This window comes from Pezoporus occidentalis, unplaced genomic scaffold (assembly GCF_034315485.1).
Source record: "Pezoporus occidentalis ecotype Australia unplaced genomic scaffold, CSIRO_AGI_Poc_V1 ctg1, whole genome shotgun sequence".
Lineage (NCBI taxonomy): Eukaryota > Metazoa > Chordata > Aves > Psittaciformes > Psittacidae > Pezoporus > Pezoporus occidentalis.
The window spans coordinates 13,878,974-13,904,490 of record NW_026912778.1 but is presented as its reverse complement, the minus strand read 5'-3'; the positions used below and the strand labels follow the sequence as shown (position 1 = coordinate 13,904,490).

The 25,517-nt window shown below is 35.8% G+C and overlaps 1 protein-coding gene across 4 annotated transcripts in view; it reads left to right on the top strand.

The window, feature by feature from the left end:
• Window positions 1-25,517, top strand: part of MICU3 (mitochondrial calcium uptake family member 3) — a 53,885-nt gene that overhangs the window by 13,197 nt on the left and 15,171 nt on the right. For all 4 annotated transcript variants that reach the window (XR_009968710.1, XM_062639790.1, XM_062639593.1 and 1 more), the window contains exons 3-10: window positions 2,097-2,128; window positions 2,938-3,016; window positions 9,130-9,177; window positions 10,579-10,661; window positions 15,555-15,626; window positions 16,914-16,952; window positions 20,146-20,241; window positions 25,387-25,487. Coding sequence is in view for 3 of the 4 variants with exons in the window: in XM_062639790.1 (XP_062495774.1) it covers window positions 2,097-2,128; window positions 2,938-3,016; window positions 9,130-9,177; window positions 10,579-10,661; window positions 15,555-15,626; window positions 16,914-16,952; window positions 20,146-20,241; window positions 25,387-25,487 (550 nt within the window). In the remaining variant the exon portion in view is untranslated. The remainder of the gene's footprint in view (window positions 1-2,096; window positions 2,129-2,937; window positions 3,017-9,129; window positions 9,178-10,578; window positions 10,662-15,554; window positions 15,627-16,913; window positions 16,953-20,145; window positions 20,242-25,386; window positions 25,488-25,517) is intronic.

Below are 25,517 nucleotides of genomic sequence, written 5' to 3'. Positions count from 1 at the left end.
AGTACTGCCTTGTCTGTTTCGGGCAAGTCTTAATTTTCTGCCTTGCTCTGTTGAAAGTAGTATGTTTAAGGAAGGTATTTTTCTGAATAAAATAATTCATTCTAAACATCGTATTTTGTATTTTTTGATCATTTTGTAAATAAGCTGCAAGTTGTAAATAATGGAGTCCATTCAGGCTGACACAGTAGAGCATCTGTATTTTGCAGGAAAAAAAAAAAAAAAGAACATTCACCTGTTTTTTTTTTTTTTGTGGATGAACACTAGAAAGGTCTTGAGTTTTGTCAAAAAAGCAAAAATGCCCTTTGAAGAGTAATAATAGTAGCTCTTTAAGGCTTTTTAGAAAAGCTAATAATACTAGACCTGAATGAGATTTGTGATGGAGTGAATGCATCTATTGTGGTTGATTTACTTTGGAAATCTTGTAAACCCTACAGAAGTCAAGAGGGTGTTCACTTCCTTTTTTGATTAAACACTAATACTGTAAGAGTGTATTTTCTTTCATAAAACATAACTTTTGACTACACATGGTTATGTGTAAGAGATATATAGTAAATGCTGTAATTAACTTGCTGATGATTTTTTAGTGCAGGCTTTTATTTGGGAAAATCCAGTAGTTTTAGCAGTCATGCTTGATACATTTTTATCATCTGTATATGAGTTTACATATTTAGAAAGCCGGTTAAGAGAAGAGGAAATATATTTTGTTCCCTTTAGCTCTAACTATAGTAATTTAGAGTAATTCTGAGCTGTAAGATAAATTTTCACTTGCTTGTCCAGAAAGAAAATCTATGTATCATGTATGAGACTGGGAAATTACCTGATTCGAAAGTTAGATATATTTATTCTGCAAATTTTTTTTCAGTAGGCATAAACATATATCCATTTGTACGGCAAATGAGGTTGTTGGGGAGGTGAAGGGAAGTATTTAATATTTTGAAACAAGACTTTAATTGATGTTAAAAAATTGAACTGAAAACTACATGAAAATCTGCTAGCTCGTGTTATGATGTTGCTTGATGTAATTTCACCATAGTTAGAGCAGGATTTGTGAACAGTCTTGGTACTAACCTTTACGGAGATGTAAAGCTAAAATTTCAGTAAATTTCTAACCATGAACTAATGATAGACTATAGGGAGTAGCTTCTGTATTGTGGTAGTTAACTTCTTGGGGTTCATCGTAAAGAAGGGATTTCTAATGCCAGAATGGTTTGCTCTATAAAATGATCCTTTACCGACCAAAAAGTTATGGATTTGACCACACACTATGCTACTGTTTGTACCTTTGTGAATTCTGATATTCATAGTGCTTTATCTTAATATTGAACCTGTGCACATTTGTCTTGAGTATGACGATGAACCTCTTGGATACTTGTAGACAACTGTTGTCAAATGCAAGTATCTTTGCTACTGGAGTCTGTCATATAAGGCATTAGGAAAAAACCATACGCCCAGTCTTACTCATCAGTTTTCAGTGTTAACAAGCAGTTCCAGTTCTGAACTGGGGGCCCTCTTCAGCTCCTCTGTTAAGACTCCTAACAAAACATTGAGCCTGACAGAGGCTGGAAGAGGAAGCATGAATCTGAGTTATTAGAAATGGCCAAAGGGAGTCTTGGCACCTGCTGTAGTTTCCAAGATTTTTTTTCTATATTTGCTTTAAAAGTTACGAGTAATCCCTGAGGCAAAAGGCAGAATTCGGGTCTCCCTATGGTCTGCCGTGTAATATTGCTGCTACTGCTGCTACTAAATAATTTCATAATATTGATAACACTGGTTAACATGAATGCCTTGTATTTCCTGTTTAATCTTTTAGTGGTGTATTTTGGAGGTAGAAAGTATTTTTTTCTCACTGAGCCAGAGTTGGATTAAAACTATACATCTGAATTGGTTCTTTAAAGTTAGGAGTTTATGTATTTATTAAATCAATTATTTCTTAAATACAAAAGAGAATATTTTGGAATGAGGTCAAGTATTATTCTCATGCAGTAGGGAAAATAGCTCTTTGGCTGGAAAACACAGTATAGATAAAGTCCAATTTTTATGGCACCACGTTGGCATAACTAAATTCTGTGCATTCATAACTTTGTCTTCTGTTGCAGGTACTAAAAAGTGGCGATCCCTTTCAAAGCAGGTGGGAAATAATTCCTGTGCTGTCTTAAAACCATAGATTTCGATACATTTACCCACTTTCATGCAGTAAACTTAGAGTCACAGGAGAAATAAGGGACTCTTTTAATATTTTTTTTTTTTTTAAGAGAGAAAGAGACTTTAATTACTGAATTTTTGTTGCTTCAGACTCAGCTGAGTGCAGAATCTCAGATACAGCTGTGCCTGTTGCGGTGGATTTACTGACTTTCTCAAGCCTCTGTCAGTTCCTTCCTCAGCCCACATCTGACTTGAGTTTCTTTAGTGTCACAAGTGTAACAGGTGTATGAAAAACTTCTGTTTAAGTGCCTCTTCCTTTTTTTTTTTTCACATTTGTGCAACTGCAAAGAGACTGTCATTATCCCTGTATTTTAAGTAAAGTACATTCATATTCATGGATGAAGTTTGCTTTAGTTCAGGTTGAGTGTTTTAAAAGAACAGTTTCTTGGAACTTGTATGAAAACCTTAGTGAAATCCAGGGGGACTTATCCTTGGCTTCAGTGAATATGAGCAGTGGTGAGTAATTTCAGCAGCAAATCCGTTACATGTCTCTCTCCAACTCTGCAAACAGTATTCATGCGGATGAATATTTCCTGTAAGAATCATGTGTGCAAAATTTATGTATGTGCTTGAATACTTCCAGAGTCATTGTGGTAAACTGAAGTTAAATTAACTGGCAGATTTGCATGCAGTTCCTTGTCTTTTATATTGATTCCTAGTATTTGCTCATAATTTGTTAACTGTTTCACCAAATATTTAAATATATACTTTTATCTTTTTTAAATCTTATTTTAGGAGCTGAATCATATCCTCATGGAGACACCACCAGTTTGGAAAGGATCATCCAAACTTTTTCGTAACCTTAATGAGAAAGGTAAGGAATAGTAGTTCATTTTCCTGAACCAAATTATCACTTGTATTAATTTATTGTGGCTGAAGTGATGTTATAATCTGAGTCACATCTTCAACAAGATAAAAAACATTTATTGCTTTCCACATTTTACAACATAGAAAAGTGTTCTTTAGTCTCTACAATGTTTTAATCATTCCATCTTTCAGCTAGACTCTTCAAGTGAATTGGTATCATAGAGTTTGTTAAACTGATGGTTGAATGTTTCAGATTCAGTTCATTGTAACAAAGAATGATCTATAGACCGTAGGTAAAATATTCTAATAAAGGCACTATCTCTTTACTTTTTTTAATAGGCTTGGTGATGTGATTATTTTTAAAGACAGTAATGATATACCACTAAATAAGCATTTTCTTCACAAAGAGACAGTTTCAGAAATGCTATATATCCCTTCAAATTTTGCAGATAAGGGCTTTGATAGCTTTTAAAACTCACATTATTGGTAAACAAAGAGCCAAGAGCCACTTCTGGTCTCTTTTCTATTTTTATTTTTTTTTTTTATGATGGCTTGCATGCAGACATTTGAAAGCTATTTGTGATACATAATCCACATATTCCTTTGCTTATATTCAGAACGGCAAAGGTCTGGTGGAACATTTAAAAATATTTTAGAAAGCAGCCGCAAGTAATTGCTATGAAATAAGATGGTTTAGGACTGTTTTAAGATAAGCATGCCAGCAACAAAATTCCAAATTCGTGTGTGTAATTGATGGATCTATTTTAAGTGTAGCTCAAATTTACTGACGGAGTAAGTATGCATGTCAGAGGAGTATCTCAAGTTTGAATCTAGTGCATGGAGGTGCTTGCTTTTTTCCTCTGAGTCTGCAGCCAGAACTCCAGAGATGCAGAATCTGGCACATCATTGCACTGTATTTTCTTGTTATTTCCTTGCTCTAGGCTGCTTTCTATATAGTCAGAACAGCTGACTTCTGAAATATTCGTTACATAAAAATTCAGCTTCAGAATCTGTTACATCAATATGTTATCAGTGAAAACAACCCTGTATGTGCGTAGTAAGTATGTAATAAAATGTCTGCAGTGTGCAGCCTTAATTCAACAATATCTACTTCAGTTTTCTGCCAGTGAAATTCTACAGAAGTTGGTGGAATCAGAGTGGCTTCGTAATCTGGTAAAATTAGTAATAACCTTTAGCAGTTCCATAGCTTTTCAACATCCTTTATAAAAAAGTGAGTTCTGTTTTCACTGTGTATAGTTAATAGAAGAAAAGATGATGGGTCTTATGACTGACAAGTTCATTCAGTAAGCTAGTGAAAGGAATGGGAATAGAATTTAGGTCTTCTTAGCCCTTAATTAGTGAGGGGTTTTTATGTATTAGTTTACTAATTTTCTTTAAAATGTTCACATTTTAATATGAAGAAAGTAGCAAAAGCCTATGTCCATTTATTTTGCTGTAGTTTGATTTAAATCAGATGAACCACATAGATTTATGCAGTTGTTGTTAAGTTTTATTTTTATGTTTTACTCTAGAGTGACCTCCCTCTCTTCTTTTTTAGTGTAAGCTTTTTTTTCATTCAGTGTCATTTCAGAATCTTTCTCCCTTAACATTCACAGCAATCAACCAGAACTATCTGCAGCCACAATATACCAGTACAAAAAAACGAAGAGAATGCTTTCAAGGCCTTTTATATTGCTTTCTCAGTAGTACCTGTGAAGGACTGCTTAACACACAGACTTTCTTCCTCTGTTTTACAGCAAAGAAGGTGTCATCAAACAAACAAAAATACATATTTACATGTGTTGACTGGCTATTAAAGAACTCTTTACATCACTGGATGAGAACCTTTGAGATATCTGATTTCTTGATAGCTGCTTGTCCAAACAGATTCAAGCAGGGCTTTGAAAACTAATTTCTGCAAGCTGCTGTATAAAATCAAAAAGAGAAAGCATAGAACATGTCTACTTTATTGCCTGCATTTAATCTTTGCTAACCTTCAGTGTGGAGCTGTGTGTAAATTGAGGAAAAGAGTAGGTGGTATTAATAATCAGTAGCCTTCCTAACTAGATCTACTCACAGTACTACAATCTTGATTTTGAATACTTAAATTTGCTCTTCAATCAAAATGTGGGAAAAATTTTATTTTTTTTATGAATAGAGTGGTAGTTGGCTGGGCAGTGTTTCAGCTAGTAAAGGTTGAGTGTTTAAGATCTCTCTGGTTAGATATTTTTTCTTTTGTGTTTGAGGATAGGCAGCCTGATTCTCTTGAAGGTCCTCCTCTTTCAGGACAGTTGCTTTTGGGGAGGAGTATTGAAGTATCATTGAAGGTTTGGAGAGGCATTTGGAAATTTGGACAGATCCAAGAGAAATATAGCTGAGATTTTCATATCTCAGCTATTCAAGAGGACTGAGAGTCCCTCCTGAATATTATTACAGTACAGATTTAATTTAGAACTTTTGGTGCTGTAAATATTAGTTGAAGATGCCAAAGTATCTTTAGCAGTGTTGGAAATGCTGATGTTAAATGTGTTCAATAAATGTAAAATCTACATTAATGATACAGTGTTTTGAGTCTAATTGTACAGGGGTTTCAGTGAAAAAAAGATGACTTTACATGCTTTGTTACATACTCATTTAAGTCAGATTTTAAAATATATTTAAACATCCAAAGATGTGGCTGTTTTTAGGAAAATGTTTGCACCTGACTTGGACTGAAATCAAGGAGACAGCCAGCAACTTTTGAAAATCCCAGTTGATAGACATCTTTACTCTCAGGCATCTAATTACTTTTTTTTTTTTACTCTTTTGAAATAGTCTACTATTGTGGACTGACTTAACACTTTTAGTTTTGGAGGACAGACAAAGTCAGCTGGTTAGAAATCAAGAACCAGTTTTGCTAGTTCAGCCTCAAAGATCATTAGAGCTAAAGGCTTTTGGGAAAGCTGCAAGTCACTGTTTCCAGTTCTTACTGAACTGTAAGATGCTTCTCTTTATTGGTACTATGGGCATTCTGCAAGGTTATCACTATACCCCACAGCTAGAAAAGCAGAAATACAGGTTGTGGTACCAGACATGCTATTTGGATATTGATTTCATCTTTAATTTAAACTTAATCACTGCTGGAGAGAAAAGGAAGTGCCATTCCACACTGTGATTGCCTTTTGGCATCTCATGAAAGGGTAAAAGCTTAGATTATATTCCTTAAACTTCTGAACATAGAAGAAGGGGTAGTACAAGTGTCCCTGACAGGCTTTAAAAATATTTAATAAAATTTATGCGTTCATTTAGTATGAGTTTTTAATATAAATTACATGTAATTATTGTGAAAATGTTCATAGAGTGACAACTCAAAATCTGTGCTTTCATAAGTAACATGAAGCTAAGTTGTCAATTAATACAGGGCATGCACTTAGGAAACGTATTAAAGTCAAGACTTGTATTCAGATAGTACGTATTGGGGGGAGCACTGTTAATGTTCTCATACTGTTATAGTGTTGTCATGAATTACTGGTGGGGTTTTAGGAAAGAAAATCAAATAAATAATTTATATTAACTTCTGAGTATCCAGCCAGCTTCTGTTTAATAAGCCATTCTCCACTGACTGTACTTGTTTGGCTGGTTAGAAATGTCACGCTCCAGTGCAGCCTTAGTTGTAGCGATCATGAGATGGTCGAGTTTGAGATGCTCAGGACAGTGAGAAGAGCGTGCAGCAAGCTCAATGCCCTGGACTTCAGGAGAGCAGACTTTGGCCTCTTCAGGAACCTGCTTAGTTAAGGTTCCATGCGAAATAGCCTGAGAGGGCAGGGGGGCCCAAGACTGTTGGTTGATATTCAAGGATCACCTACTACAAGCTCAGGAGTGTTGCATCCCAACCAGAAGGAAGTGCAGCAGGAGGGCCAGGAGACCTCCTTGAATGGGTAAGGAGCTGCTGAGGAAAGTTAGAAGGAAAAAAGAGGCTTATAAAACGTGGAAGCAAGGACAGTTGGCCTGGAAAGAATACAAGGATGTTGTCTGGGAAGCTAGGGACCAGGTTAGGAAAGCTAAGGCTCAGTTAGAATTAAACTTGGCTAGGGATGTTAAAGATAACAGGAAGGGATTCTTTAGGCACGTTGCAAATAAAAGACAGAGTAGGGACAGCATGGGCTCCCTCCAGATGCTATCGGGAGAACTGGCTACCCTGGATTTGGAGAAGGCTGAGGTTCTTAATGACTTCTTTCCCTCGGTCTTCACTGGCAAATGCTCTGACCACACCACCCAAGTCTTGGAAGGCGGATGCAGGGACTGTGAGAATGAAGACCTTAGGCCCAGTGTAGGAGAGGATCTGGTTCGAGACCATCTTAAGAACCTGAACGTGCACAAGTCCATGGGACCTGATGAAATCCATCCGTGGGTCCTGAAGGAGCTGGGAAGGGAAGTTGCTAAGCCACTGTCCATCATATTTGAAAAATCATGGCAGTGAGGTGAAGTTCCAGACGACTGAAAAAAGGGAAATATAACCCCCATTTTCAAGAAGGGGAAAATGGATGACCTGGGGAACTACAAACCAGTCAGTCTCACCTCTGTGCCTGGCAAAATCTTGGGGCAGATTCTCCTGGAAGGCATGCTAAGGCACATGAAAAACAAGGTGCTTGGTGACAGCCAGCATGGCTTCACTAAGGAGAAATCCTGCCTGACCAATTTAGTGGCCTTGTATGATGGGGCTACAGAACTGATAGACAGGAGTAGAGCAGTTGATGTCATCTACCTGGACTTGGGCAAAGCATTTGACACTGTCCTGCATGACATCCTTGTATCTAAATTGGGAGAGACATCAATCTGATGGATGGACCACCCAGTGGATAAAGAACTGGCTGGATGGCTGCACACAAAGAGTTGTGGTCAATGGCTCAATGTCCGGCTGGAGACCAGTAACGAGTGGTGTCCCTCAGGGATCGGTGTTGGGACCACTCTTCTTTAACATCTTTGTCGCTGACATGGACAGTGGGATTGAGTGCGCCCTCAGCAAGTTTGCCAATGACACCAAGCTGTGTGGTTTGGTTGATACGCTAGAGGGAAGGAATGCCATCCAGAGGGACCTTGACACGCTTGTGAGGTGGGCTGATGCCAACCTCATGAAGTTTAACCATGCCAAGTGCAAGGTCCTACACCTGGGTTGGAGCAATCCCAGGCTCAGCTGCAGGTTGGGCAGAGAAGAGATTCAGGGCAGCCCTGCTGAGAAGGACTTGGGGGTGTTGGTTGATGAGAGACAACATGAGCTGGCTTCAGTGTGCACTTGCAGCCCAGAAAGCCAACTGTATCCTGGGCTGCATCAAAAGGAGCGTGAGCAGCAGGTTGAAGGAGGTGATCCAGCCCCTCTGCTCTGCTCTTGTGAGACCTCACCTGGAGTATTGTGTGCAGTTCTGGTGTCCTCAACATAAAAAGGACATGGAACTGTTGGAACAAGTCCAGAGAAGGGCCACGAGGATGATCAGGGAACTGGAGCACCTCCTGTGCGAAGATAGGCTGAGAAAGTTGGGGCTGTTCAGCCTGGAGAAGAGAAGGCTGTGTGGAGACCTCATAGCAGCCTTCCAGTATCTGAAGGGGGCCTATAAGGATGCTGGGGAGGGACTGTAGTGATAGGACAAGGGGTAATGGGTTAAAACTTAAAGAGGGAAAGTTTAGATTGGGTATAAGGAGGAAGTTCTTTCCTGTTAGGGTGGTGAGGCACTGGAATGGGTTGCAGAGGAAGCTGTGAATGCTCCATCCCTGGCAGTGTTCAAGGCCAGGTTGGACGAAGCCTTGGGTGACATGGTTTAGTGTGAGGTGTCCCTGCCCATGGCAGGGGGGGTTGGAACTTGATGATCTTAAGGTCCTTTCCAACCTGATCTTTTCTATGATTCTATAGTCAGTGTATTCCTCCCCTAAAATAGTCAAACCCAAAGAAAACCCCCCACCCCATAGATCAACATTTTAGACAAATAACTCATTGACCAGCTTGAATACAGTCAAGTGTACAGAAGTATGAATATGCATATGCAACAGAAATTGTTCTTCTTATACGTAGATTTAATATTTTCAAGTTGGATGTGAAGACAGGGCAAAACTAATATGGCATAACTTTTTTTTTTTTTTTGTCTTCAGGTGTGATATCTTACACAGAATATTTATTCCTCTTATGTATTTTAACAAGTAAGTATTTTTGGAAGTGGAAAAAACAACCAAACAAAAAACCGCAAACAAAACCAAAAGCTTTCATATAAATTTACAAGTTCTGCATGCCTTGCATGTTATAATACTCTTTCCTTTCCCCTCTCCCACATGTCATGCATCTCTGTCTATTTGAACCTCTCCTGTCCTACTGGAATCTTGTGTCCCATTTTATTTAAGTGCTTTATTATCTAGAACGCCTTTTACTGAGGTGAATGCCTTTACTGAAGAGAAAGTTGAGCCATACACTTCAGGCAAGGTCCAGTTAAGAGCTTAAATTTATTTTCTTCTTTGAAATTCCTATAGAAATTCTAGCTGAAGTTCGTAAAGGATACTGGGAGAAGAGAAAGATGCACATTTTTACAGGGTTCTTTCACCTATTAGTCCATAATGGGTGACATCAGTGAGACAATGATAAAATACAAAATCTGCCAAACTGAAGTAAATGTTTATTTATGTTAGAAAACACTAACGAAATTGAATACGTATTCTTCTACCACTCATAAAACCAAAGTAGAGTAACTTAGAGTAAACTAAGCCTGATACAGACTATGTTTTGATTTTTAAAGAGGTGTTTTTTGGAAGGAGCAAAATGTTTCACTTCTGTTTGTATGTAATTAAAAACACTTTTATAGAATTTATAGGGTTTTTTTTCTCTCTAGACATAATCTGGATTCTTACTATGAATCAGAGCAGGAACTTGATCTTGAACCCTTACAATCTAACTGTTGGATCGATGGATATTCTTCCATAGTTTCCTTGTTATCTTCACTAACTTCTGGGCATTATTCATCCATATTGCAAATCATTGAGTATCACCAAAATGTTGCCTGAAGCTTCACTTACAGTTAACCTTCAAAATCCTCATATTTCAGAAATAATTCAACATTCGAGCCTAATTTTAAATTTCAGGGACTCTAGGCATGTAGACAAGAAAATTCTGGGTCTTTTTCAACACATCACTTGTTTGACCAGAAGTTGCATCTTGTACCCTTTTTTTGCAAAAATTTTAAGGTGTCTTTTAGAATGCTGTGTTTTCACAGGGTATTTATGTTCTACGTGTTTTGTAACATAAAATGGACTCTAGTTTTGAACTAACGCTCTTAATTCCCCAACTGGCCAGTACTGTGTGATATTTTTTTAAATATTTCATATTCTATTTGTACTGTCTGTTTCCCCTAATCAAGGAATTTGTGAGCATGCCTTCTCATAGCATGGATAATACTGTCTTACAGATGTTATTATTTTACTATGTACACAAATGTATTAATTCAAATTAGTTGAGGATATGGCTGTTATAAACAGACACCAAATAATTTCTTGGAGTTTGATATTTGATTTCTTTCCAAGCAAATAATGTAATAGGGGATTTTTTTTTGGCAGAGCCACATGCAGGTTTTAGGATTGCTTTCAACATGTTTGATACTGATGGCAATGAGATGGTGGACAAAAAGGAATTCTTAGTGGTACGTATATTTTCAGTCTTTGAATATTTTTATCTACTTTTGAAGTTCATTTTTTTTGTCTGTCTTCAGTAATCATGAGAACATGATCTGTTCACTGAATGTAGTTGTGTGTCTTACTTAATGTAAATGGCAAATGTAAATTGTAAACAGTAGCTCCTTGTTACAGTGCATAGGTGAGTTGCATATAATTTCTGAAGCTTAATTCCAGTTTTGTTCTGGATCTTTTAAATTGCTACTGCGTTCACAGGTAATTAGCCTATTAAAGTAATATTGTTGTATCAGTGCTCAGAAGAATAATTTAGTTACCATAATGGTGGAGGGACTTGCAAAATAACCACTTCACTTTGTCATTCATTTTGCATATAAACCCAGGTGACCTGAAAATATTAACTGACGTAATGTGGTGCTATCATCTGTTTTGGACAAGATTTTTAATGAAATAAAACATACTGTATATACACATATATATATATATATATTCAGCCCATGAAATCCGTATGCTGAAGCAATTTGTTCATTGGTTTCTTTTTAAGGAGAAAATTCCTGATAGCGAAATTGATTTGGGGCTGAATAATTTTCATGTGCGTAGGAACAGTTGGCAGGACATCTAGAATTTGGCAGTAGTTTCATTACACCGATAGTTTTGTTAATTACAAATCTGAATTACAGTATTTTTCAAACTAGAGCTTTACTCAGTTTATTGCTTGGAAAAAAAGCAGTTCTGTAAATTTTTCTTGCTAGTTATTTAATCAGAAAGTTTATTTTTCTTCTCGTTAGAAAGCTAAACAGTCATAAAAGGCACGTAATTTGAAAGAAAAATTGGCTTATTTCCCATCGAGATTTGCGCATTAAGAATAATTCGTCACTTGACAGAAAGTCTTCAAAAAATCGTAAATGACCCATATAATTCGATTTTTATCATGATAAATCTGATAATTGCATCTTAAAATTCTAATACTTCATCATTTTCATGGTGATAGGATCCACTAAGTACAGAAAAATCATGTTTGCACTGACAAGTACAAAATTAAAAAGCCTTGAAACAAGAAGGCTATTTCAGGTTTATGTTAATGTCATTTATTTTCTGATTAAAAAAAGAAAAAGGGAGAATAGTTAATGCTATTCTAAACTAATGTCACTGATGAAGTAAAAAAATGGTAATTTTTTTTAAAAATCATGAAATGCCAAAGATTACCCACTCAGCCCCGGGGCTTCTATTTTACATTGCCTACATGGTTTTACATTAACAAACTCCACAATGCAATATAAATCAGAGTTTTCTAACTTGGTAATATCCATATACAGCAGATGTCTGGGATTACTCAGTTATGGCAAAAACATAGTTTTTGACATTTTCAAAATTATCATTTAAGATTTTGTGGTTAGTAGTTCAGACAAGCTCTCTGAAGACTGCACAAGGCCTTTATTTTCTACTGAACAAGTACAGGTGATTGATAGAATAAAAATATTTGTAAGAATTTAATCAGATGTTTGTAAAAAATGTATTTACAGAAGACAGCAGTTCTTCATATATTTTTGTGTGTGTGTGTAGTTGAGTTTTTAAATAAATACAGTGAAACATGAGAAAAAGCCCACTACCTTTCTGAAGAACAAGAAAATGAAGCAAAACATAAAGATGAAACAGACACATGGAATGGATTACAGTTTCAGACCATGGTTTATCTAAAATGAAGACATCCTAATTTCTTGTGTGCTGTTTCTTAATTGTTTTCAAGTCAGCTTAGAAGGTTTGATTCATATAAGTTATGCTTACCTAAAGAAAAGGGAAACAAACTGAACTTCCCTCAGTTCTTCTTTTCATGAAAGTGATTTCTGAGATCTTGCAAATTGTGGCATGCCGATCATTTTTTGTATTCCAGTATTAAATGTGCACATCTTTCTAATTGTTAGTTTCTAACAACCATCTCTTCCAGCTGAGCGAAAAAGCCCGCAAACATCGGATTAATTGGCTAATGGAAAAATAGAGGAAGAAGGGAAAAAAAAAAGTTTTTCATGATTCAGTAAAACAGAATGTGATGGACTAGACTGACAACTTTTTTCCTTTTTTTTTTTTTTTTTTTTTCTTTTAGAAACAGCTTCCATTACAATAGCTAAATGGGAGGAAATTGAAGCGGGAGGCTTTGTCCTTCAGAAGCTGATGCTGAAAATTAAATAAGTGTATAAGGCAGGAAGCAAGAACACCATTTAACAGTGGATATTTCATCTTTCTTTCTGACTATGCTTCTATAGTCCTCTTCACATCTTGATTTTTATTTGTTCTCTGCCAAGGTTCCTGATAAAAACTTCTTTTTATTATTCTTTTTCTTTACCAGTCTTGGTGGATAAAAGAAAGCAGAATTTTCAAACATTAGATACAGTGTTCTCTACCTGTTATTGTATTTAACAGATTTGTATAAATGAAACCTGATCCTAAATGCTTGATTACCGTGTCAGTGACCCTTCACAAATTACATCAAAACCTGTAAGTCGGAATGTTAGATCTAAAGTGAGAAAGACTAAAATAAGTAGGTAGATAGATAACGTCTGTGTAAATAAAAGTAAATATGAAAATAAAAGTTGATTCAGTGATGCTGCAGCTGTGATGGACCTGGCCCCAGAGCATGCATTTGGCATCTCTACTTTGCCGGCATGTGCATCATCTCCTGTGTGCCTTGTAGCAGGACACTAAGTGTTGCCATTTGAATTATATTGAACATTTGAGGTATACTTCTCCATTGATTACAGTCATAGAATTGGAAGTATAGCTAATATTATTCAGTTTTGCAAATGAAGAGACTTTGAAGATACTGGTGTAGGGATCACATGCAATTCTTGAAGAGTATGTGTACTGAAGAGTTGAAAAACACTTAATTTTTCTGATAACAGCTTTAGTGGTCTTGTAAACTAATTCCATTATGTTTGTTCTTTCTCCTTTGCGTATGTCATAGGGTGGAGGTCAGTGAACAGAAGGATTGTGTTACCTTGTTACAGGAGATCTTGGCTTTGCTGCTTTCAGCAGTCAATTTCATTATCCTCTTTCAAACAATGTTCCTATGAAAGTACTCCTAGATCCTTTTTGCATTCACTTTTCTACTCACTGGTATCCTATAGCACTTCTTCTGAACAAAAGATCCATTTCCAGAAGTTCAGCAAGTGCTTTAATGATGAATGCAACAGAATCCTACTCCCTTTGCCTCTGGGGCAGGGGAAATACATCCAAGGATGCACTGCTCTTTACTGATCTTTTTTGGTTTTTCAATTGCTGCCACTCTTCTCTCCTTGATGGCTTGTCACTTCACTTTTCACAAGGTATTTTCTTTCTACTCTCTCTTCATTTGCTTTTCTTTTTTCCACACAGTTTAGGGTTGCAAGCAGTGTAATGCTCAGGGCCATCCACCTAAATGTCCTATTGTCACTCTTGTCAGCATAGGTTATGGTAATTTGTGACTGCAGGTTTGCAAAAAAAAAAATGAGAAAAAACATAACAAGGTCTGTAAATTGATCCCCTACTCAAAAACATATACGCACAATATTCTGCTCATTCTGGGAAGAGACAATTCCAGAACAGAGTAGTCAATTTTGGAAATTCATAAAACATTATTTATAAATTCATTTGCTATTTAATCACTAAACACTGTTCATTTATTTCAGTGGTGTTACACCCCTGCAGTAGACCTTGCTGAACCCTTTAATCTGCCTTCCCTGAAATGCAGTGTTCTGAAATTCAGTTTGATAAATTTGCTTGTAGAATTTATCACACACACTCTGTCTTTCACATTCTGATCCCTGGGGAGCTCTGTGTCCTTGTCACTACATTATCAGGTTTTTATCAGACTTCTGGTAGGTAAAATCAGGTCTTTGGAACAACTGCCACAATTGTGTCTGTATGCCATGATGTTTGGTTCTGAAAATACCATATTCTAGATAGAAGGATTTTTTTTAGCCATATCATTTATTCTTTTTCCATTCCACTTTCAGATTACCAAATGCTGCAAGTGGCAGTACGATATTTTCATGTGCAGGTTTTGAAAGCTGAAGTTTGTTGGTAGAAATGTAGATGGCATCTTATATACTTAATACTGGTCTCTCTTGCAGTGAAAAGTAAGCATTGTGACACTTTTTTTCTAATTGTTTGGGAATATTCACAAGTATTGCTATAAATAAAAATAGCTAAATAGATACTTAAAGGAGCAGACCAGTGCTTGGAAGACTTTATAATTTCAAAAAATAAGTATGCTCAAGAATCTCTATGTTTTAGATCTGGTATTTGAGGTTTTCTCAGAAGTCATGTTTAAAGCTCTTAAAGTAGAGAAAGTTGTGAAAAGGGTATTTTACAAGACCTGAAGGTATTCTTTGAACAGACTTGAAAAAAAAGGGTACTTGATAAATTATTCTTGAGTAGTAGTTTGTTGCTGCTGAAAGGGAATGTTTCACCTCCACCAGGTGTTTCCAGTCCTCTCTTGTGCCAGCAGGAGTAAGAACTGATCTGGCTGGAAACTAACAATATGAAAAAAAGATCAATCCATCTGGCTACATAGCCACACAGACACTAATTCGTAGCTGACAAGAAAGGATGTGCCTAGAGGTGGTGAAAAAGACTGGAACTTCCTCTTTTAGTATAGGCTTGATTAGCTAAAATGTAAAGGTAAATAGGATATTCTTAGTATTGTGCTCCCAAATAGAATTATTATACCCTGTGGAGAGAACATTTTCCTTCCTGTGGAATGGTTAAGGTCAAAGGAGGAACATGAAGGCATTAATATGAACAATAAAGCACCACTGAAACACTTGATATTTTAATTACAGTTTGTAATGTTCCTTACAATCAGTTATTGTTATTCACGCAAAATAACCTAAAAACTGAGTAAGAACAAAATGTTTGGTTTTTTTTAGCTACAAGAAATTTTCAGGAAAAAGAATGAGAAGAGAGAAAGAAAAGGAGATGAAGAAAAACGTGCAATGCTGGTAAGTAAGAATAGGAACAGCTGGTAGCTGGTTTTCTGGATTTTTTTTAATTGATATAGGATGAAATGGTGTATTTCATTAATCACTTTCTTTTTTTTTCCAAACAGTAAATTTATATCATTAAAATAATAGGCATAATTTTATATATAGAAAAAAAAAACAGTATTTAGCCCAAACTGCAGTTATTTAAAAAATCCCTGAGTGGTCTATAGAAAGGAAAAACTAGTATTTTAATAGTGTATTACATATTGTGACAGCAGCATTGATTCCATTTAGAGTCTATAAATTTAGGGAAAAGTGAATAGTAATGACCCAGTGTTATTGTCTATGAGACTGAGATCTCAGTGGCAAGACCAAATTATACTCCTGCTCATAACTAACTGAAGCTGTTCATGTAGACATACTGATCCTCATGTAAAATAGCTGATGAAGCATTACAAGTGAACTTAGATTTTATATTCAGATTTACTTTTTTTTACTAAATACTGATTATGACCAGTGAAAAACATTTTTAGTTAAATATTGCATACTCATGTAATGTCAAATTTGCGTTTTTTATGTGCACAAGAAAGGTAAGTCAGACAAGTCTGTAGTGGTTTGTCTGGAGGATGGCATCAGTAGCAGGAACTTATTTTACTGTTGGACAGGTAAAATCAGGGACAAGTCCCTGTCAAGTTCACAGCAGAATAAAACATGTTCGTTTGCAATTTGCATATGTATGGCAAAAATTCTCTATCACAAGAAAGTTTTCGTCATACATGCAAAGCTTCTCATAGTGCCCATTATCTGAAACCATAGGTGCTTGATCTCAGCTCTTTGTCCTGAAACCATAGGAAGTTTGCATTTCAAGAATTAACTATTTTCAGACCTTCTCTGAGCATAAAAGGATCTTTTCTTCCCACCCAGAGAGACCTGTCCTTCTCAGTTTTTCAAAACTGTAGGTCAGCTGTTGAGTCTTTCACGCACTTTCTTCTGAACAAAGGAAACTTACACCTAAAGGAAGAGCTTTAGGCAAAAGTAAGGATTGCAAAATGGAACCTTTCTCCTGAGAGTAATCTCTGCAACTCTGTACTTCTCTTTTGAAATTTTGAAGAATAAGATTAAAGATGAACCATTTTTTCGTCACTGTATTTTTAAAAACAAACAAACAAATCTAGTAATATATAAAGTAAAAGTTATGCTTGTCTTAACCTATTCTGTTGTCTTTTTTTTTTTTTTCCTCCCCTCTTCTTTTGGCTTCATTCTGACATGTGATACTTGGTTTGGCCCATGTTTGCTGTATGTCAGCATCTTCAGCTGTATGGATATCATACTTCTACTAACAGTGTATGTACTCTAATTATTTTCAATGTATGCAGGCTTCACCAGTGAGGTGAAATAGTCTGCTATAAGAAAATTAACTGTATTTGTCTTTTTCATCAAGTAAATTACTTCTGCTAATCAGTAAAAATGTGATGGATCTTTACTTGCATAAAAGATAGTGCATGCTTGTTGCATTCATTCTGAAACAGGCAGGCATACTCGGAGGAAAGGTTGCTCTATTTATATAAATGAAGGAAACATTATTTTGAAGGGAAAGGACAAAATATGTCTTAAGAAATCATTGACTTGTTTTTAACTAATGTGTGTAATTTAAGTCGTTCTGCATGAGTCACTTAATCCAGTTCTCTCTCGTCTCCTTGTGTATAATGTGAAATAATAATTAGTCAAATGAATCCTTCACCTCTCAGTTCCTCCCCCTGCAAAGAAAGAAACTAGAAGAGAGCTTTTATATTTTTGTGCTTCACTTGGAAAACAAATAAATAAGAACTTTCAGTGCTGAACTAGAATAGGATTTACAGAAAATGGTCCCTGTATTACACAGGTGATGGTAAACTTAAGTTTCAATCAGTTTTGAGGAGTGGGAGAGAGAATCGGCAAGAGAGAGATCTTCTGGGTTTTTTGATGTCTTCATCATGATCTGATTAATTTTTGGATCACAGCAGAAGTCAAACTGTTGTAAAACAAAAAAAGATATTATGATATTTGAAGTGAGGGGAGGGGACCTGTGAGAACTAGACAACTAGTGAAATTCCAATTCTAAAGTCTGTTTCTTTATATAAGTATTCACAGGAATGCACAGATATATTTCCTGTGAAGTTAGCTGGGCAGTATGCAGGAAGGAAGTCTGTTGAATGAAAAGGTGCAGTGACATGATGTAGATGCTGCAGTGTTGTGAGAATAATGTAGGGAATGTAAGGCCTTATGAGTCAATGGAGTTTAGATCAGGCTTCACTGCAGCAAAAGATGCTGTAGAGTGGTTGCCATATTCCTGTGCTGCCTCCTGTTTTAAAATGAAACCAAACTAGTTAGGCTTTCCTACTCATATAATATTTTTAAGCTTTAGTAAACAGTCTCCTTCTAGACTTCAGCCATATCCAAACTCATTATCAAGATGATGCCCAGGTGAGCACCGTGCTTTTCTGTCCTCATGCAACCTGAATGGAGATCACTCTGTAAAGGAGAGTCAGATGTATAGGAAATCACAGTATCTGACAAATCCCTCAGTCCAGAAAATTTATTATTTTGGGTTTCTGTTTCTCCTACTCCTATTCTGTTTCTCCTTTCTCCTACTGAAACAAGAAGTGTAGCAGCATTTTCAGTTTGCCTTGTTGTCCTGGGGAGTTGAGGATACTCAAGACCAAGGAGATGCAGCCCTAAAACGTTTGGGATAGTCCAGAGTGTTGAGCCCTTCTGCTCACTTAATCCTTCAAAACAATTCTAATTTTTTGAGAAGTGTCAAGGTCTAGTCTATAAGCCATAGAGTGCATACAGCAACATTTTAAATGGGTTAAATATTTCTGTATTTTTTATTTGAATAGGTTAATTCTTTCAAGTCATGTTCTGGGGCATATTGTGGCTGTGTGTTGAGGCTACTTCAGCATGTATTGCATGACTCTTTTCTCTAGCCAAATGCTAACCAGAACATGGTAATTATGATGAGATGCATGTAAGGTAAATAAAATGTGCACACCTGTAAGTACTAATTCCATTGGATAAAGTAAATCTCCAGTAAGAGAACCAATTCAGTGAACACTTAAAATAATTACAGAATTGTGTGTAGAAAAGAATGAGGTTTTGTGTATTCACATGACCCAATAAAACATCAAAGTGTAAGAGGGAAACTGCTAAGGACTTAACCCTGTACACACTGAAGTAAACAAATTATATGAGTTTAGCAGTTTAGGACTGAATGGAGTTATATATGAGAATACTGCGGCCATGATGTAGGAACTGTTACTCCATAATAAGAGAAAGATATGTAAAACCAGAATTTTTCAAAAAGGAAACAAACACATAATATACAGTAAGCATGGGTGTAATTCATGGTAGTTCATCATGTTTCTTTGATAACAGTTTACAGAAAGCTGAATTGAATCGGTTAGTGGAGGACGTAAGTAATAGAACTTGTAGGAGCAGTACATAAAATGTTGACGTAATGTAGAATACATAGAGACAATAAACTGTCAAGTCTGTACCGTATTCTTTATGATAACAGTGTGGGTTTATACATCACACAGCAGCATAAATCTTCTAAGAGAGCAGTGTGTGCCGAGTCAAAAAAAAAAAAAGTTTTTATTTGTAGTTAGAAGATTAAACTCATTCTGCCTTTGTTTTGCTTGCCCAGATGGATGTGAGTGGGGAGCCCTGAAAGTAGGAGACCTAGTTTAGATTACCTTGTGGAGGGAAAGGATAAAGTTCATTCAGATGCAATAACCCTAACCAAGTTCAAATAGCCTTCTACTGTCTTTAGGGTCATGTTCCCTAGGTTCGGGGGGGGGGGGGGGGGGGAGGAACGTGTTGCATAGTCTGCCAAGACTAATTGCAAGATAAAGGAAGGTCTGTTTTAATAGGGGAGGATTTTTCAGGCTTTCAAAAATGAAACATTTCAGAGCAAAATGTAAGTGTATTTTACTTGGAGAGATTAATCACTTGTTTTCTATTTAAACAAGGTAAGTTTGATCATCAGATGTGCATGTTTGCTGAATAAGTATGTTTCAGTTGAAGTTGACTTACGAGACTTGTTTTTTCTATTTTTTGATTGGTGCAAGTATGTCCTGATTATTGGATGAAGGCAGTTTCAGATAGCTAGCTGTATTGTAATATTTATATTTTGAACAATGAGAAATTTTGTAAGTACAAAAATTAATGTTTTTGGGGGGCAACACAGAATTCTTTAAAAAACCAAGAGCAAAATACTGAATTTAAATGGATGTTTTCTCTAATTCTGTTCAGGAAAGTGGAGTCTGGTGATACTTTTTGCACAGCCAGGTTATGAGTAATAAGCAAATAGCTGTAACAGACCAGTGTTCTTTTAATTTATAAAGTGTCGTTTAACTGGATAGAAATTTCTCTGTGTAGAAGCAAAGGAAGCAAGCCATGCTACTGAAGATCAGTTGGGAAAAGTTTTAAAGTCTGTAAATGGTTGTTTTATTGTTTGTTGGTTTTCAAACAATTGTGCTTCTTGAAACTTCTGCAGGTCCTTAAAACAGAAGGAGAGGACCTTGTTCCCAGAAGCTATTGGGATACTTTGAGACGTAGCACAAGCCAAGCACTCTTTTCCGACCTTGCGGAGGTATAAGCCAACCTCTGTCTCTGGTCCATAAACACACTGCGATTTTATTTATTTATGTTCTGATTATTTTCCTGTTTTATGCACTTTGCTTCTTCTCTTCCTTTTAATTATTTAAAAAAACCAAGAACAAACCAACACTGAAAGTTCTAAGATGAAATAAATTTGGTTCCATGCAGTGGGAATAATAGAAAGTTGTAATTTCCAAGTAAAAGCCAAGTTACCTTTTGAAAGACTTGGGAGATCAAATCCTCTTCAGTCCTTACTGTACGAAGTATTTGCTAACATTAGCAGTGACAATATTTCACAGTTAGAGAAGTAATTCAGGAAAACTTAGTCATTTAGGCTTGGTCCAGTGATATGACAACTTTAATGAGAGTTGAAGCCCTCTAAGCTTTTAATTTTTTTAGGTCCTTAATGTGCTTAACTTCACAAAAAAAGTATCACACAAAGATTGCTTTAATTGTTGGATCAAACAGGGAATGTTATAAGTTATATTAGTTAATCTTTTTTAATATCATGTGCTCGTTATGGAGGACTAGCAATATCACTGAGCTGTCAAATAGATTTCCATAGTACTTCAAATTCTAATAAGATTCTTGTTTCATGAATATGCTTTCAGACAATTGAGACATTTATTTGTATTGATCATTTAAGTGGGTCAGAAAACTAGATCATTTAGGCTTTACTATGCCCATACAGTTAGGGTGCTCACTCTGCTGGTTGTGGCATTAAAGGGCATACAGCAGCTCCCCACTGACTCTGATCTCAAGTCCCATGATTCATAAGCAGGATCATAATGAGAAAAGAACAAGGAACTGAAACGGACCTCCAGGATAAAACGATCTTTTTTTTTTTGCTTCATAAGCAATGTGTGCTCCTTATTAAAAGTAATTAGTGTTTTGTCCCTGCTGTTCCTCTGCAGAAGCTATTGAATAACCTTAGGATTTGGATGGACTTTCTCTAATTCCCAGGTTAAATTTGCTCATAGTACCTTTATACCAGTCTGTTGTCCCTTAATTTTCATAGGGCTTTTTCTTCTTTAGTGTTAATCTTCTTACTTGTGGTTGTATTTATAAATGCAGTCATAGCCCTCAGTTTCAATTATCATAGGGTAGACACAACAAGGTTTTTGGTTTTTCTCTTATGGTAGAACCTATATTTCCCAGGTATCAAATAGGCCTTCTCTGTACCTCTCTCAGCTTGAGCCCGTTTGCCTTTGAACAAAACAAAGTGTAGTGTTACAGAATTCAGTTTTATACTATTTGTAGCAATACTCACAGTAATAATACCCTCATAGTAATCTTGCAATAAAGCAGTATACCCAGCCTTTTTTTCCTTGCTTTTAAATTGATGAGGTCCTGTATTAGTCCAGTTATTAGTCCTTATTTCTTCCACTATATTTTAAAACCCAGCAAATCAGCATTCTTGTCTAGTCAGACATAGATGAGAGTGCGGGCCACACTTTTCATTAACTATTTAAGGAGCTTGAGGAACTGAGTTTTCTGAATTAACTGTTATCTTAATCTACAGTTAGCTGGCATGGATTCAGTCCCAAGTATAGATGGACTCAAGTTTGGTAATTTCTACACATCTTTAATTTAAAGAGAGAGAGGTATTTACATCTGGTGCCTTAGAGTAATACCTGTAACTACAGTGTAATTGAAGCTTAGCAGCAGCTATAATAAACATTGATTAAAATTGGTCTGTAAAATGTATAAAAGGTCTCGCTGCTCATAATTTTATGAAGAAAAATCATGTCCTGCATTTGCTCCATTGACAATTTCCCACTTCTTCCCATAATCAGCTTTTATCTTGCTTGGGTTAAGGTTGAGCCAACTGGCTTTCATCCATATTCTTGTCTCTCCCAGGTACTTTCGGTACTGAATAATATTATAGCCATCTGTACTAGGAAAGTGGCATAAAGCTAGGTGACACTGGCATCTGTGTTGTTTCATAGCCTTTTGAGAAGGCCTTGTGTAAATTGAAAAGGAAAGTAAATAAGGTTCCTTGTTGTGGGAATCAACTTACAAGGTCTCTGCTCTTTATTCATCCCATGCATTTTCTTTCTAGGAGAGCTTGCAGTACTGTTTTGGCTATTCCCAATTTGCAGCTACACCATCCTGTTGGAATATAGAATCATAGAATAGTTAGGGTTGGAAAGGACCTTAAGATCATCTAGTTCCAACCCCCCTGCCGTGGGCAGGGACAATTATGCCAGTTATCACTGAATTCAGTTTGTGGGTTTATTCTGAGATTTCTAAATGAAACTGGGAATCAGTACAGTCATTATGACTATTGAAAAATTCAGGTTTGAAGCAAGAAGTCTCTTATTAATTCAAAGCATAATATGCATACTTCATTTTCAGAATTTGTTGTTACAAGTGGACCATCCCTTATGCGAATAATTTAGTTTTAATCAATCCTCTTTAATTGAAAGCTTGAAATTAATTTTGCAGAATATTAAAATAGATTTACTGCTCTTCAAGTTATGAAATTGAGAGGAAAAGATCTTGCCGTTATGCAGCAAGCCAATAATGTGACTGAAACACTTATCTCTCCTGTTTATCTCTTTACCTGTATTTGTATTACAGCTATGTAAAGGTAAAGAGAAATGAGGCAGGGCTTTATCCTCATTTAAATGACTGCACAATATATTAGATCAAAATAGAGGCTCATTTGTATATATGGAAACAGGTGTGGTCATTTCATTTTCACTGATCTAAAATACAAAATTCAGTTTTTATGAACAATAAATAATAGTTTAAAATGATTAAGTCTCTTTTTTTTTTTATCCTTGCCCCTTCAGAGAGAGGATTTATTTAATGCTGTCAAGTTTAGAAGGAGCACAGGAATAGTTTTCAGTTGCCTGCAATTCTGCAGAGAGGCATACTGGGTTTAGTTTCTGTGGTGAGGTTTTTGTTTGGGTTTTTTTCTTTTAGAGAGGTTGACCAAATTGGAATTGTGAAAAGACTTACAGATTGTATTTTTTTTATAGAGGTCTTTAAATATGGTTGAATGCAACCTAGTTCTAAGATTTTGAAATGTTTTTGCAAGATGAAAGTCTGTAATTTAACATGTGGTATCTTTTCAGGGTACTTCAGGGATATTGTTTGAATGTGCTTAGGGATTTAATTGCTTAAAAGACATAATAAATCAGGGCATCTGCATTTCAATATATTGTGTCCCGTAGTGGAGGATAACAATATTAAAAGACAGATAGTGATTACTTCTCTGAATTAGTTTGCTCACTTGAAGAGTAGAGCTGTCTTAATTGAAGAACTTGAAATATCTTTCTGCCTACATATACCCTGTGTCATCCTATTTCTCCCTGGAGAAGTATATGAGGATAAAGAGGAAGCTAGAGTACATGAAATACAATCTTGAGAATCCTAAACCGATTATACTGAAGTACAGAAAAGTCTTTCTTATTTATTTAGTTGTTGGCTCTTGAAAGGAAGGGATTTGTGTTGTTACTGCCTAATGTTTTTCCTTGTTGTTGACACATGAATATTCCTAATGGGTATTGCAGTTTACATTTTTTACAAATCAGTATGTAAAATTTGAAATTAATATAGTATATTTCAGAGAATGTAGCTACCAAATAGTTTTTTCTGGTACATGATGGATTACTGCCTACTGTTCAAAATTTATTTCCTAGTTTTCTTCATGTAGAGTTTCTCCATCTGTTATAAATTTTATTTATAGCCTCTTCTGTTATGAAATAAAGTCAAACTTGAAGGACTCTTTAAGTCCAGCTTGCAGGTTCATGTATGCAGGTCTTCACAGATATGTATAAACAGTTTTCTATACTTATAGTAAATCCCATAGGTTCATAATCTATGACTACGGTGATAAATTAGTAGTTACATTTCCCATATGTACTAGGTTTCTGTACTGTGTATTATGTTTTGTACTTCAACAGTAGAGTTAGTATTGAAAAAATACGGTGTTGCTGATGGGTGGTAGCTTGCCTAGGAAGAGCAGAGACTAGTGGCTCCCACTCTTTGCTTTACTTCTCTCTTGCATTTGTAAGAAAAGGGAGAGCTCGGATAGAAGGTTCTCCCTAGGCAGGTGCAGCAAGGAGACTTAAGTATACTAGCTTAAGAACTTCAAATGTTGGCAAACACACATTAGTGCAAGACAGACATTGCCATGGTGGCTGTGGCTTATTTAAGACCCTTTTAATTGCTGACTTACATTACTAGCTCTTCAGTGTATCAAGAGTTTCTTTTGTAAAAGAGGTAAAATCAGTGCATAGACATGACATATGGGGTAATGAGTATGCAGTAAAAAAAGTGGAATGTTGCACAGTCACTATACACAGATAATAGTTATTTCTGTTTATATGCATGTCTTCTTATTTACAACTCTTGCTATTGCAAATTGTCAAAATTAGTTGCATTACTATTCTAATTCTGTGCCTTCAAATATGGTAGTTACTTATTAAGGAAATAGTTTGTATTCAAAGATTTCTGTGTGATGCAGAGACCACATACTCAATAGATAAGGAACATTCCTATGAGAGCGAGTCAGAAGTACTTCATTATTTCAAAATTTCTTACAATTCTGTTGTTTTAAACATATTTGGGCAATAAAATTTTAACTGTCATTATCTGCTACTTATAGAAAAGAGTCATATAAAGAACACCTGATTGATGTGAATGGGTTTGAAATACAATCCCATACTTAATAATTTTGAAATATAAAATAGGAGTATATGAGGTAATGTCCCTTAATTTCTTTGTAGTTGAATAATAGAAGGGAGATTGTGTAATCAAAGGGATTTATTTTTATGGTTTACCTCAACTGACTAGAGCATGGGGTTTTTTTCTTTTTTTTTTCCTCCCCCAGGTTTTGGTTTTCTTTTTCATGCTTTTTCCCTTTCATTGTAGTTTCCATTCTATTATATTGCTGTTTTACGTGTTTCCTGCTAAATGCAATTAATAGCCTAATGCCATTTTGTGTGAAAATTGCATGACTAAATTCAGTTAACGTTTCTTAATACAAAACTCTTTTTTTCAGACTGTGAACATAAACCACAAAATCTTTTGAGAGAAATGTCTATTGTGATGATAGGCATTTTCAGATTATTCTTCTGTAACTAATCCAATCATGGCCTTTAATTTTTTTATTCTAATATTTAAGCGTGCTGATGATATTTCAAGTTCACTGTCAGATACTACACTGCTTGTACACTTTTTCGGCAAGAAAGGAAAAGCTGAACTGAACTTTGAAGATTTTTATAGGTGAGTCTCAACTTTATCAATTCCTGTAAA